The sequence below is a fragment of the Puntigrus tetrazona genome, chromosome 8 (assembly GCF_018831695.1).
Source record: "Puntigrus tetrazona isolate hp1 chromosome 8, ASM1883169v1, whole genome shotgun sequence".
Taxonomy (NCBI): Eukaryota; Metazoa; Chordata; class Actinopteri; order Cypriniformes; family Cyprinidae; genus Puntigrus; species Puntigrus tetrazona.
Genome location: NC_056706.1, coordinates 23,597,197 through 23,612,890, shown reverse-complemented (window position 1 = coordinate 23,612,890; position 15,694 = coordinate 23,597,197). Strand labels below are relative to the sequence as shown.

At 36.7% G+C, this 15,694-nt stretch overlaps 1 protein-coding gene across 3 annotated transcripts; it reads right to left on the bottom strand.

The window, feature by feature from the left end:
* Nucleotides 1-387: 387 nt before the first annotated feature.
* Nucleotides 388-14,163, bottom strand: dpp9 (dipeptidyl-peptidase 9). 3 transcript variants are annotated; one of them, XM_043247315.1, is made up of 21 exons: nt 14,007-14,163; nt 10,864-10,954; nt 10,539-10,777; nt 9,732-9,844; nt 9,440-9,613; nt 9,178-9,349; nt 8,844-8,954; nt 8,576-8,704; nt 8,100-8,161; nt 7,913-8,013; nt 7,360-7,537; nt 6,694-6,853; nt 6,417-6,496; nt 6,170-6,322; nt 5,067-5,202; nt 4,843-4,988; nt 3,873-4,019; nt 2,893-3,045; nt 2,443-2,585; nt 1,345-1,456; nt 388-1,061 (listed from the first exon to the last, which is right to left on the bottom strand). In XM_043247315.1, exons 2-21 carry the CDS (start codon nt 10,917-10,919, stop codon nt 969-971), a joined length of 2,658 nt encoding a protein of 885 aa, XP_043103250.1. In that variant the 5' UTR covers nt 10,920-10,954; nt 14,007-14,163; the 3' UTR covers nt 388-968. The 3 variants fall into 3 exon arrangements, with proteins under 3 accessions (XP_043103250.1, XP_043103251.1, XP_043103252.1); XM_043247316.1 differs by having other exon boundaries at nt 9,178-9,346; XM_043247317.1 differs by lacking the exon at nt 14,007-14,163 and having other exon boundaries at nt 10,877-10,954.
* Nucleotides 14,164-15,694: the final 1,531 nt, after the last annotated feature.

Below are 15,694 nucleotides of genomic sequence, written 5' to 3'. Positions count from 1 at the left end.
TCTGCATTGCACTATATAAATAAACGTAACATGACTTCAATTCCCATTGGATAAAATCATCCCCCACCCTCAGTAAATGGTCATTTTGAGTCTGCATCATATATGGCTTATTTCATGCCGTCTTATGGCTGGGCAATATATAGCGCAATGTATTTATGCGCATCTGTTGACTAAAGCCGGTTCTTTAATTAACGGTAAATCTCCATGTTTTTTTTAAATGGAGGGTCAATAACGCACAGCCATATATTACTGAAAAGCTACGTAGTATCGGGTTTTTAGTGATCTACGGCTCTCGTGCGACGTATTGCCCAGCCCTAAACCTAAGTGAAAGGAATATTCTACTTTGACTAAAACAGCAAAGGTGAAAGACAAACGACTACAACTTCATAAAAAATATGTTCCTTTAATAATACACACTTAAAATATGAACTGCAGGTAGTAGTGTGAGGTGTCCTTACGTGAGAGCCACAGGACCGCGGCTAACAGTGACGCTGTAATTCATGTTGGACCGAAACACGACTGCATTCATAGAACTGAAAAAGCTTAAGTTAAATGAGCAGAGGGGGCAGCAAGAGCATTTCTGTACGTGTAGAAATCCAGTCTCTGTGTTCTGATAAGCCACTAACTACAAATTTAAAAAATAAAGACACATTTGGCAACATAATCAGTGTTTCAAAGGGAGCCAGAAAGGAAACATTACATAGATGTGGCACATGATCCAAAATTTATTTCATGAGGTTAATGAGCTACTGGGTTTCTTCTCCGTTCTCGGATGTGTCCTTTCTGTTAAAAGTGTGCTGACATGCACAAAATGACATGAAGTTCGGGGGACGAGTCTGTTTCTGGCTGCGGCGGAGACACTCCTTCCAGAAAGAGTGCGAGAAAGCAAAAGGCGGGTTGGGGAACCGGTGAGGGCCGTCATTGCTGCTGAAGGAAGAAGAGGAGGCTGGGAATGGAGAAGGCGCTCATCAGAGGTGCTGCTGGAGGAAGTACAGTAGCATGATCTCGTAGTGCTCTCCGGACTCGGGACAGCGGATGCTGTGCCTCTCATTGGGGTAGATCTACAGAGAGGTTAAGGAAGAGTTTTATTTCAAGCCTTCGTGTATAATGCATTATAAAAGGTTGTTAAAGAGCATGCATTATAATTATTCATTTGTCGTAATAACTCGTAAATAATGCAAAGTGGATAGTGTAACTATAGATCGACAAGTTATGATGTATTAACTGTTTACAGTTATTGAAGAGATTGTACAATGCAATACAAGGCATACTTAATGCATTAAAACTACTTTTATAATGCAAAGCGTTACCAAAAAAACACATCAAGCTTATAAGTTTTCAAACCTGTAGCTGATATGGCTTTCCTGCACGGATGAGTTGAGAAACCAGGAAGTTGGTGTGGAAAAAGTGCACGTTTTCATCAAGGAACCCATGTAAAATAAGTAATCGGTTTGGCCTTGGAGAGAAAAAAAAAAAAAAAAAGTTATAACTGAGAAACTTGAGAGGGTCTCTTAAACCAATACAGCCTCTAAATTGTCGTCAATCAAACATTAATGGTCTGCCAAACTGCTATAAAGATTTAATTGATTTACAAACTTACAATTAGAATCGATTCACATCTGAATTTTATATTAATTTCTGACCATATAAATAACATTTACACCACACTGCATGTTTTTCTAACTTTACCCTAATAAAACTGAGGCGTTTCCTCCCAAATAAGAACTTCGTATTCTCATATGTGACCCTGGACCACAAAGCCTGTCATCAGAGTAAATTTTGTTGAAATTTAGATTTACAAAAAGCTAAATAAATGGGTTTTCCATTGACGTATGTTTTGTTAGGACAACAGGACAATATTTGGCAGAGATACAACTATTAGAAAATCTGGAATCTGAGGCCAAAGGAAAAAAATCGAAATTGCCTTTAAAGTTTTTCAAATCAAGTTCTTAGCAAGGCAATATTATTCATCAAAAATTAAGTTTACAAAATATCTTCATCATGGAGCATTATCTTTACTTAAGATACAACCCATACAATGTATTTTTGGTTATTTCTACATATATACCAATGTCACTTAGTTTTATGCTTCAGGGTCAGAAATAGGTCATATTATATGAGCCTGATGATTCTTTTTTTTTTTTTTTGATGATTTTTATTTTATTTATTTTATTTTATATGATTTTTTTTTATAAATAATAGGTTCAACAAGATTCAATTTAAAATATATTTTTAAATATATATATATATATATATATATATATATATATATATATATATATATATATATATATATATATATATATATATATATAACTGACGTTGGATGGACTATGTCGTTTTTAAGGCAAGGAGAAATTGACTAAATGATGTTGCTTACTAAGAACACAAAAAATCAGGCTGAAGCACACATTGTCTCTGGCCTGAGCCGCAGTAACTCACTCGTTGGGAAGTTTGTCGACGTGCAGGGCGACAGAGCCCGCCTCATATCCCTGCTGGTTATTTTCAGGCACGTCCATGTAACGTTCGGTGTAACCAGTATCGTATGCCATCCACACCGTCACAGGAGCTCCAGCTATGGCCACCTGGAGCACAGAATGCTTGCTTAACGCATGATGAGAATAAATCTATAGCTACTGATTTTAGGTGCAAAGTTTAGAACTAAGGTACTGCTTACACTTCTTTTTTGGCAATTCCAAAAATATAATAAAACTAGTATTTTAGCAAATCAAAATTCAGTAATTCAATCTCTAGTAAGGTGCATTGGAGACGCCACCTGCTGGTTAAAGCAGGTTTTATAAACACGCACGAGTGGGGTTGAGGGGTAGATTAACAAAACCTGAAAACTGACAAGAAGTTTTATTTTCAGATGAATTAAGACGCAGATCTCACCTTGAAGATGTTTGGCCTGTGAATGAGGCCCATAAGAGACAGGAATCCTCCGTAAGACCAACCATGGATGGCAACTCGACTCATGTCTATGAACTTGTACTTCTCTGCTACATACTGAAGTCCCTCCACCTGATCTTCAATCTCCACCTGCCCCTGAGGTTGAGGAGGACAGAAGAGCAATATAAAGAGAACAGTACTCTCCATCCTGCTTAATGCTTTATTTTAGTCTGGCATGCTGCATTTAATGATCTTTTCCTTCAACCGTGTAAAATACTTTTTTTTTCAAAAACGGCATACAGTCCTTGCCAGCAAGCAACCACCTAGTATTCATCCAGAACCAACTGAACCTTACCATTTCAAGACAAATCATAAAAAAGTTCCCGTAATAATCATTTGCATCATTTGTAAACTGCCATCAAATTAATCATGTGCCAATGCCATTACACAAACTCACACAAGCGACCTTCAATAAACAGTGATATGAATCGGAGTTGGTGTCTAATTCGGTCTCTGACTGAGAGTTACACGTGGGATCATGTGTCAGTGCGAGCCGTCACTCAGTGGTCATTTTAACACCTTAACATTTCAAGACCGATCATTCGGACACCTTAAATTGCAGCGTGATCATATTTGCATCTATATAAAGCGTTCACGCGACCCGTTTTCAAATCTCAGAGGCTGACCTTTGAAAAACAGGTGATAATGTGTTAAATGTGAGACCGCTTAGAATGTCAGGTTCACACAAGGCTCTCACTCAACAGATCACGGTCCACGTGATGCACGCTGCACATCTGTGTGATTTCTACTACAAATGTGGCACAGATGTGCTGCTTTAATGTTGGTGAGAGGTGGAGAATTACAGCTATGATATTAGGGCTGAGGTGGGCCAGAGTGGGCGGGTCTTTCTTTTTTTTGTTAGAATTTGTTGCAATGTTGACCAGACTGCTGGTTACGTAAAAACTAGACTAAGTTTTAGTTACCATTTTGTTTTTAAGTGCCCCCTCAAACTTCAGGCCCCTTTGGCACGACCCTCTTCCGTCAATGACCACCACAGCATAACCCAGAGACGCCAGTGTGTTGAGACGCAGATACTTCACACCCTTGTAAGAGTTATTCACTAACTGCACCTAAAAACCAAAAAAAATCAAAACATGTTAAAAGCCCAAATGAGGGAAAAAAGCCAAGCAACCAGTAAGATACAAGCCACTGATACAAATCAAATGAAATTATACATTTTAAAGCTGAACATGGGTATGGTATTTATGTCTAGTTATTAAATCATTTGTGTTATATTTACAAGGGACTCTTTACTAGTCAAATATTTGGTGTGGACAGGCCTTAATAACTTGCCAAAATCATAAGGATATTTAGTACAAAAAAATCAGGTTCCATTAAGATATTTTGTACATTTCCTAATGTAAAAAATATTAGTGCTGTCAAACGATTACTTTTGGTGAATAATATCCCATTTTTTTTGTTTGCATAATATGCGTGTGTGTTATGTACATTTACTATTATTTATGTTTACGTCTATATTTATATTCATAGATTATAAAAAATATATAATACATACAAATGTGTATATATACATAAACGTACACAGTAAAAATACATACATTATGTAAACAAAAACATTTATTTTGGATTAGATTAATCAATTAATTATTTGACAGCACTAAAATACATCAAAACTTAATTTTTGATTATTAACATGCTATGCTAAGAACTTGATTTAGAGAGCTTTAAAAATGGACCCCACATTCCACATTTTTAAATAGTTGTATCTTAGCTAAATATTGTCGTATTATCCTAATCAACCATACAAAGGAAACGTATTTAATAAGTTTTGGGATATATAAATCTAAATTTTCAAAAATGTACCCTATGACCCTTTTGTGGTCCAGGGTCACATATAATGGACATCAGAAATCACTTTTCAAACCAACCCACCTGTGGACCGCCGTACACAAACAGGATTGTGGGATGTTTTTTGCCTGGTTTCAGGTTGTGAGGTTTGTACAGCATTCCATAGAGACGAAAACCAGAACTGGCAGGGAAGCTGAATATCTCAGGAGGGACATAATCAGCCGGGCAACCTGCACAGCACAAGCAGACATGTTTTCAGACCATCTGTTATTGTCTCCTATTGCTGTGTAACATCAGCCTGAGCTCACCTGTAGCCTCCATCATGCTCGCCCAGAACTCTGGCTCTTTATGGAGGGGGTCACTGTCAGAACCCATCAGTTTGTAGACGTGAACACACGGAGGCGTGCTCACGTTACTGTAGTGGCTAATAAACATGTCAAAGTTCTACAATGAAACAGAAGAAACGGAGTCAGAGAATGCATTCAAATCAGATCAATGCTGAAAGCAAAGAGTGATGAGGACGACTGCAAAGGCCTGTCACGCTTGCTTGGTTCACACAGTTCTTGTACTATACACTACTTGGCCAACATTTGGGATAATTAGGACTTTTAATGCTTTTGAAGGATGTTCCCTAATTTATTTAGCATTTGCAAATTATATATTGCAATTATTTGATGAAAAACAGTAGAAAACACTGTACACTGGAATATTTTTTTTTCCCTGTAATGGGCAATCTGAATCCTTCAGAAATCATTATAGTATGCTGATTTTATGCTCGAGAAATATTTAATTGTATTATTAATGTTTAAACTGTTTTTGCAGTTTCATAATTTTGTGTGTGGGAGCAAATAAAAATTAGGCTAAAAAATAACTCTGGAAGTTATGACGCTTGGAAATAATGCAATTTAATTAAAAATAATTATAATAAATTATAATATAAAAAATACCGCTTTGTATTTACTTTAGTATTGCACTTATTTTTTTACTTTTCGATCAACTAAATGCAGCTTTCATCAGGACAAAAATATTCTTACAAAAACAAAAATTACAAATTTTGATTGTTAGTATAAATGCTACAATTGCACTGCAGGGACTGTAACATCTAGTTCTGTGTATGTTCTTTAATAACCACCTTTTTTAATTAATTAATTAAATAACATGTCTGTTCATGGTGCACAAACTAATGTTTGTGCAATTTTAGGGAAAAAAAAAAAAAGTTTAGAATTTAGAATTATAAATTTTTTGTGGGATTCTTGGCCAGCCGAAAATTAGCATCAGCCTTTTTTTGTAAAAGAAAAAAAAAGAGCAGTTTTTGTGTATTTAGAGTGAACAGGGCTTTACAGTGTCTCTCTCTCTCTCACAAACACACACACACACACACACACACACACACACACACACACACACACACCTGGCTAACAGAGCAGCTGTGAGAGAATCCCGGCTTAGTAAGTCTGACAATTTCTCCAGGAGATTCGTAGCTCACTACATACAGATGGTGCTCAAGTGGAGTATCTTTTGTGCCCTGGAAAAACACCAGTTTGGTTTCTTCATTGACCCAGATCTGCAAAAAAAAAAAAAGATGATGAAGGCAAACTGTTACGAACCACATGGGAATCTATGGGAGACATTTGCATTTTAATGTTACTGAATAAAACCTTTGAGCCGTGTCTGGCCAAGACCTCCCACTCTCCATTCGTTAAAGCCACCTCCTCCTCTATCTGGCATTTGAAATCATCTACACAATAAAAAGATCATCATCAATATTACAAGGCTACAGTTTTAGGCAGAGGCGATAGTTAGAAACATTAATATGAACAAAATGACACTTTTTAATGTTAAAGTCACTAATTAAAAAATGTGAATTGAAATGATTGCAAATGCAAAAAAAAAAATATATATATATATAATTATGTTCAAGCTCAAGCTTCTGACCTTCTGCTGGACTGTATTCTCTGGACCACTGCTGGCAGCCCGGCTGAAAAAGACTGGTTATTCTGTACAAATGGCAGAAGCCTGTTTGTGATTCGTTCACCCACAGGAAGGAGATCTTGTCATTAGTTGTTTGAACGAAAGGATAGAAGATATCATGGACCTATTAGGAATAAGAAGAGAATCAATGTCAAAATGTCCCAAAACAAACTGACTTTATGTAGCCCTTCCCCTTTTTAGTGCCGTCTTCTGGTTGTATTTCCACAGTGGTGATATTAATTTATGAATAAACAGCTCATCTTCGCTTATTAGTGACATTCGTAAATACATTTCCTTAAAACATTACAGTGCTACCAATAACTTTCATTAACTCTACAGTACATAAATCCCCTTTATTAGCTAAATTACTTCAAAGTTCAAAGACTATTCGAATGACGGTGACGTGCTTGTTTTGCTGGAGAGTAAGGTCAATAAAAGCATTCATTCTTTCAGTTTTACTGATTGAACGGTAATGTGGCAACTAAACGTGTAATAAATTGATCTGGTCTCTATTTATCTCTATTATTGGTATGGTTTTGACGTCTTTCATAGACGTGCAAAATCTGCCGATAGCCCTGCGGTTCGTGTTTTTGCTTCGGTCAGTGACCGCGGTGTTATGTTTATACTCACATTGATCCAGATGTCGGTGACCTCCTCGTAGATGATGAAGGGCTGGACTCCCTCGGGCATGGCTTCCACATGCTCCTCCCACTGCGGATCATCCACGCTCACAGGTATGAAGAGCGCGGGCGGTAACAGCACTAACTGCAGCTTCTGTTGACTGCGGTCTAGCAACACCGCCCAAGCACTGGGAAGAGACGCATTTAAGCGTGGGCATTAACATTTTTATTTATTCACATTACATTGTCCACTTAAATCGTATTTACAGTTTTATTGCATTTGCTGTGTTGTTAAATACGACAGTTTTTACATTTAGCAGACGCTTTTATTCAAAGTAGAAGTAATCAGACCAAGTCTCAGTTATTAGTACAGTGCACATAGCAAGCTTTTTATTATTTTAGTACATCGGTTAAAAAGAGAAAACTAGATGAAATAAAAATCTAATTTTAAACTTATGCAGATAGTTGGTAATTTTATGTTGCACACTGTTCCTTTCATAGGAACACAAAAGAGTGAATAGACTTGAGAGTGCATTTCTTAAAAGCAAGTGCTCGTTACTTACAATTTACCATCTTTTGTCCATCCAGCTCTCGCAATGTATTCGACCCCAGGAAAAAGCGTGGTGAACGGGAGAACGAGCTCCTTGTTTTGTGTGCTAATAATCTACAAAAAGATGAGAGATTATAATAAAGACTTTCAACAAGGCATAAAGGAGGAAACAAAAAGTGAGGCCAGACACAGACACCTACCTTGCCCTGTGGATCGGTCCGAATCTCTACTAATTTCAGGCTAATTTGAGGGTTCTTGCTTCCTAAAAGCATCGAGAGGGGGTTATTAGCATAACATTTAGCACAACTGCATTGACAAAATATTGCTAATATACAAAATGATGCAAAGAAAGAGCTGTAATATTAATAATACATGGAAACACGGTTCATATTTATGCCACTTAATGATCCTGGTAATGACTAAGTACTACTAAGGGACGTTAAAAGGAGATGGACAGTGCTGGGAGTTCCTTCATCTATTCTGTTATTTTGATTCATCCTAATAACTTTAGACTTTTATGCAATATGTCTACTGGCTTTTGCACAAGTCAGTCAGATGCCGAGCTCACGACTGCGCTCAAACAGCGCAGAAACTGTATTTAATCTGCATTTCAGTGTGGTTATTCATTTGCATACAAGCGTATTTTTGTGTTGTTTCAATGGGGGTTTGTGATTACCGGTGCGAGGATATCTGTACACATCTGCCTTGCGCTCCTCCAAAGCTGGCGAGGGCACATGAATAATCTCTACTTCTGACTCATCCACCTCCTCGTACAGCAGCTGGAGCGTTCTGCCTCCATCTGCATCTGCAAGCAAACAAGAACAGAATGATGTACGGGTACACAGCAGGTGGAAGATGCATTGCCAAATGTATATATATATAAAAAAAAAAGACCAGCGGGGGCCTTCATGTCAAAAAGACTCCGCTTTAGGTGTCCCACATACCTTCAGGAGCAGCTGGAGACCACCAATATCCCGTGAAGCGATCAAACTCCTCCTGGATCACAAAGGTTGCAACACCAGCAGACTTTGGGTCTTCCTTGACATTATTCAATCCTGTCCAAGGGTAGTAGAAACATCACATTTCAGAAAAGTCTATTCACCTGGGTACTAATCGAAACATATTTGCAAACCTGAATTTTTAATCTACCAAGGACCACAGTTTTAGCTAAAAAAATCTAAAAAAAGTCACCTATATCTTTTACTGTCTGAAAACAACCCAAAATATAACCTACAGCGAACACTATAACTGCTCCTGTATACCAACAGATCAACAAACCTTTATGACAGAAAGTAAGTCTTTGCTCCTCTCCGGTTTCAATATTCGTCACCCACAGGTCGTTATTATTTATGAAGGCAATGAAACTGGGATCACCAGGCGAGATCTTGGGGTCCATGCGAATCCCTGAGCACTGAGTCTTGATTTCCATTGGCTTCATTGGGGCGGCCTGCTAAACATCACATGACTTTCAGGCATGGGGACTCGCAGCTTTCCAAGAAATATCAAACAGAGCTCCGCTGAAAAAAACATCTAGACTCACAATGAAGCCGTTATGGCCGCCATCGCGGCAATAGAAAAGGCTGTTGCTTGCTTGGAAGAGGAAAAGGCCGCTTTGTGCGTGATAGTCATAGGACGTGATGCCGAAGACCCCCAGACGCTTCCTCTCACGGAGAAGCTCCTCCTCACGGGAATACACGCCATGATGTGGAGTCGCCTATAGGATGAACACAAATATTAATAAAAGTAATGTTATAATCGCTCATGTGCTTTTGTTTATTTGTTTTGCGTTTTTGCTGCTGTTAACGGAACAGAACAAAACATGAAAAAAATACCTGAAAGTGATCTAACATCTGTTTCCATGATAACACCAGAAGGGCTTCTTTCCGTATTTTCTTTGGGATTTCAGAGTACAATAATGAGTTTTCTCTGCTCCCGTACGGCATTCCTATTTGTCGAAACAACAGAAATTAGAGACCTGCAAAACCTGGCTCTTACAAATCATTTTATACTATAATAAAAGGGAAAAAATCTCATTAAAAAACACGTTTTTTTTAAGTTGTTCACCATAATTTTAGTATTAAATTTTACAATAATAATTATAATTAACAGAGTAAAAAAAAAAAAAAAAAAAAAAACTTACAAAAATGACAGTAAAAATGTAAAAAAATTTTATATGGTTCCATAAACCATATGGGTCACATAACACAAAAGCATAAATATATTAACTTTTAAAATACATTAAAACTGAAAACTTTTTAAATTGTAATTGTATATAATTATAATATTTCAGATGCAGAATATGCCTTTTCTTACTGTATTTATATTTAAATAATGCAGCTTTGGCCAAAAAATTCGGTCAAGTATGATCAGAAAGTCATGAGGTCCAACCAAAATGCAGAATCTTGAGGTGGACAAAACAAAACAGGAAACGATACCGTAAAAATTCCCTCTGCACGCCCTCATGTCTAAATCAATGCATCAGACAATCTGACTGGTTCAGGTTGTAAAATGTCATGTGGTGTTTTATTATTTTACAATGTACAGGCTTAAAAACATAACCATTTGTTTTTTAATTCTAGAAATGAGGAAATGAGGCATTTGTTGATTCAAGCGTATGGTTGACTGTGTGAAAACGGTACCAAGGTAGTAAAGCCGGTGCGAGTGAGGGCCGGACTCATCGTGCTTCTGAACAAACTGGAAGTCATGGGGAGCCTTGTTAATGATCATTCCCGAGTATTTCCGGCTGCCGTGAATGATGTCACGCAAGCCGTCCCATGAGTGCTTCTCCACGAAAAACTGGGAAGGGACGTCATCCATTTCCACAACCTCCGTGCTGTCTGAGATTTCATCTACTGCGGTCATTCTGACAGCTGCAAAACTGAACAAAGGCGATTCATCAGCCTGACATTCGAGAGCCAACTGATTTATAACAATCGGAATAATGTCAAGAAAACGATCCTATACCTTTTCCAACTACCTTCAGTTTCGTCTTCAAGTTTCACCCTTTTTCCTCTATACATTAACCAGCACACAACCCTCAACAAGATCTGGCAACCTGCAGGAAAAAGACGAAAACTGTCAAAACATTCATTTATCCCATTATTTTCTCATCTGTTACAATAATGTAATGTCTATATGATCTTTGTTGGGGGTGTCTCAAAAAAACAAACGAGCAGATAACATTTTTTTTGGCTAACCACATGTTTTTTTCTTACTACACGAAATTTTGCAGTTAATAAACAAACAAACAAACATTTGGGTCGATTACTTACAAATAAAAACGAATGATTTACAAATTGCGAGACAAAATCCGTAAATTAGTAACAATGGCACATTTTAAATGATATAATTAGACCATTTTTGATTTATTGTATTTTACTGTACTTTACCACCCTGATTTATAATCAGGGTAATATTGTATATTATATACTCATATATATTTATATTAAAACAAACATACAAAGTTCATTAAACAAAATCGGTAAGCTGATAACTAATAAATAAACAAAAAAGTAACATTTAATCAAACCATTTTAAAATAAATCAAAAATCTAAATAAAACACACAAAGATAAAATAAAAAGGTCAGGATATTAATTTATCTCACATAACTGTAAACATGCAAACTACTGACTGACTTATTAACAAAAACTTTTAAGGGACACTTCAGCTAAACATAATAATGAAAAAAAGATTTTGCTTACAAACGATATTAGGAATTCCCGCATTACATATGAATGTGTGAATTTATTTTGCGTTCGAATAATAAAAACCACGACTAACTAGATGATAATTCAAATAATGCAAATGCTCCGATTCTATTATTTCTACCCAGTGCCGTATGCAGTAAACTTTCAGTCAGTATGTGCTTTCCAGTAGGAGGGCCTCCGAGGTTTCAGAACTAGCATGAAGCATTAGCATGAGGAATGTCATTAATCTCGGCTCTGTGTGGGAGATTGCGTGGAGTCGGTATGAGCGATGTCACCGAGGAGGAAGTAGGACAGATGCTAATGTTCCAAAAAGGAGATGATGATAATGGTGGCATTAATGCAGCTGGTGTCTAAATATGGCCTGGCTTTCCTTAACAATTAATGGTGTGCAAAAGAGTACTACACTGGAAACTGCAAACTGCGAGATAGTATTGTTGCTCACCTCACATGGTAATAGACTAGACAAAAGACAGTCAGGTAGAGGATAGAAACTGACAAAAAAAAATACATTTAAAGGGGATGTATGCCACGATAAGGCCGCTTTAACGATACTATTTGATTGGCACTAAACAATTAACATCAAAACGACGGAAACCCAAAGCAGTTAAACCTGCTTGTAAAATGCAAAATACACAACGTTTCCAACATGACTGTAAATCTCTCTTCTCAGAAATGCCGCGCTGCTCACTGAATACATAACAAACTGAACATTTATTGTTCAATCGCTACCTTAACGTCAAAAGCACACGGGGATACAGTTTGTACAGCTAGCAGCTCTTAGCCTGTATTAAAAAAAGACATAATCCAACAATAGCCGGTTCCGACATCATTAAATATAAACCCAGCGTGAGCGTGAACCAGGGTTTAATCGTCCCAGAGCTGACATTGGATGAAAATCAAAAAGACAAATAATGAAACATTACGTATTTTATCTGTTTACTTGTACATCACGCGAACATTAACATTAGAAAACCGTTAACATGCAAATGTGCTGTTAAAATATTCAACATAACATTTCTGGGGGTGCTTTAAAGGTCACTGCTGTAGTTCATTTTTCAATTAAATGATGATGTCATAATTTGACTCACTTTTTTTACCCACAATTCAACGTGGCCATTAAACGTGACCCTGGAGCACAAAAGCAGTATTAAGTAGCACAGGTAGCACAGCATATGTACGTAGCAATGGCCAGCAAAACATTGTATGGGTCAAAATTATCGCTTTTTCTTTTACGCCAAAAATAATCAATTATATTAAGCAAAGTTCATGTTTCATTAAGCTATTTTGTACATTTACTACCATAAATACCAAATTTAATTTTTTATCTGTAATATGCATAGCTAAGAATTTCATTTGGACAACTTTTCTCAATATTACGATATTTTCACCATCAGATTCCATATTTACAAACTTGTATGCAAGCCAAATATTGTCCCATTATCCTAACAAACCATAAACCAACGAAAAACTTTATTCAGCTTTCAGATTGCGTGTAAATCCCAGATTTGTAAAAAAAAAAAAAAAAAAATTATATATATTATATACATACATATATACATATATATATATATATATATATATATATATATATATATATATATATATATATATACATACATACATGCATGCATATATATATACTTATGATGACTTGGTTTTATGGCCCAGGGTCACAAATGTTTTCTGTTCAATAGTAACATGAGTTCTGAACGTTTCTTTGATCGCCATAAATATTGCACGCCCTTATGACGACACTCACACATTCTCGTCATTAGCTCTATCTGCGCAGATAAAGTGCGTTCACTGCCGGCTAATACAGGTTTACTAAAGAACGACGCGTTTTTAATCGATCTTTACGTGATTTGTGAGGGCTATCGTCTATGTTTTGGATGACTGGAGTCAGAATCAGCTGATAAAGAAATGACATGTCTGACCGGTTATTTGTGTTGTGTCAGTGCTAACGGTTAGCCGAGCTGCTACTGAACCTGGGTGACGGATAGTAAAGTCAATGGCAACTTGACACTCGTTAGTCATAATTATATTAACGTTATTGCTTCAGAATCACGCCTTCTACATAGCAGATCTCACGTAGGTTCAGCGCTAGTAATATTATTAATAATAATAATACTATCAGGTGATACCATCATGCTAGGATATTATCTCTGCGCTTTCCAGCTCAATCAGCTGAGCTTTATACTGTCAAACACTGAAGCGCCTTCCTCGGCTCTTCGTCGCTTTATTACGGAGGATGAAGAGTACGTGCGGATGATTGTCAGAGATCATCAGCTGATTTCATATCTGCTCGGCCTCTGTTGACGGGCCGCTCACAGCAAACCGCATTGTTATGAGCATTATCATTTCAATTCATGATCGCGAAACACCGCACGCCGGTACTTACAGGTAGACCCTCAAAGAAAACTCTCATCTGTGACCTGTCGATTTCCTAAACGTATTTGCAGGTAAACACACAGTCCATAAGCATGAGAACAGCACAAAGCGACAGTCATGAGTGCTGAGGAAAGCCAACCGAACATCATCAGCCACACCGGAAGCGCTGACGAACTCCTACTTCCGCTTTCCGTCCAGCCGCAGTCACTCCAAATATAAAAACAACTTGTAAAATATAATCGCTTTAATAAAACAAATTAGTGAATCAAATGATATAAATGACTACATTACCGCTTTGATTATGTTATGTAGCTTTAAATGTATAGAGTATTTATATACAATAACAATCATAATATATTTAAAAGTCCTACAAAATAGCGTTTCTCGACAAATTACAGAATTCATTGTTGTATATATATATATATATATATATATATATATATATATGTGTGTGTGTGTGTGTGTGTGTGTGTGTGTGTGTGTGTGTGTTTATATATAAAATATGTGTTTGCTGTTGTCCATTTTTACATTACATTTAATCATTTAGCTTAGACCTAAGTAGTCTCAGTTAGCGTTTCTAAATTATATAATAAATACAAATAAAATACAAAAAGATTAGATAAGCTACTGTTTGTAAATAAACGTTATTAACAAATGTTATTTTACTTTTGTCTTTTAAAAAAATAAATCTCATATCAAAATTCTAATAACTGTAATAAGGCCTAGGTCTAATTCTCAAAATAGTTTAATGTGACACTATAATAGAAATAAAAAAAATTCAGTAAAATAAATGTAAATAATTTTCATCCAAAATGGTACATTATGTTGTATTTCTGCAGTATAATCCCAGCATAACAAAAGCTTTTTTATAATAATGAAAACCCTTATGAAGCATGTAGCTGCAACAAAATAGCTGTAACAAAAAAAAAAAATACCATAAAAATAAGGACTAAAGAGCTTTCCAAGCGTTAGCATTAATATGTAGCCTATACATAAATTAGGTAGAGCACAATATCTAAAACGTGTAATGTCCTTGTGTGGGAACTGTTGGCCTAAAAACAGTGTCCTTCAGCTCCCTCTGCTGGAACAAAAATATTTGTGGGAGAAGCCACAGAGAGGCCATCATTGACTTGAAAGAGCAGCAGGATTCAATAGCTAAGAACAGAGCAAAGGTGACCCACTCGACCTAACGAAGAGCTGTAAACAACAAGAGGCTGGCACAAAGATGCCATTACTCAAAAAGAATCACCAGATTTGCCAAGAAAACAGAGATTTAGTTGAGCGTGGGAACAGATTTTGTGCTTCGCGTGAGACCAAGACCTTTTCACTTCAAAATCAAGGCGTCATGTGTGCAGTACATCTCGCAGCCCAGTGGACGCAGGTGCTAACATCAAGCTGTGAGACTGCTGTTCTTTAGGGACCCGGACTTTCTTATAAATGAAGAACGGATGATGCAAAAAATAGTGAAATGCTGCAAGAGGTCCTGTCTAATTCAAGACCTGTCTAAACTGAAACTCGCTAAGAAGTTGATCCCGAACTTTGCATAAACACAGGAGTGGCTGAAACACAAAACAGGTAAACAGCAAGGTTACAGCAAGAGTCAGTCTGATCTCATATAGAATCTCTCCCTAACCTAGAAAACCTGGAGCAGAAGAGGTAGATGTGCATAGAATACTTCAACCAAAACACTGATAATTC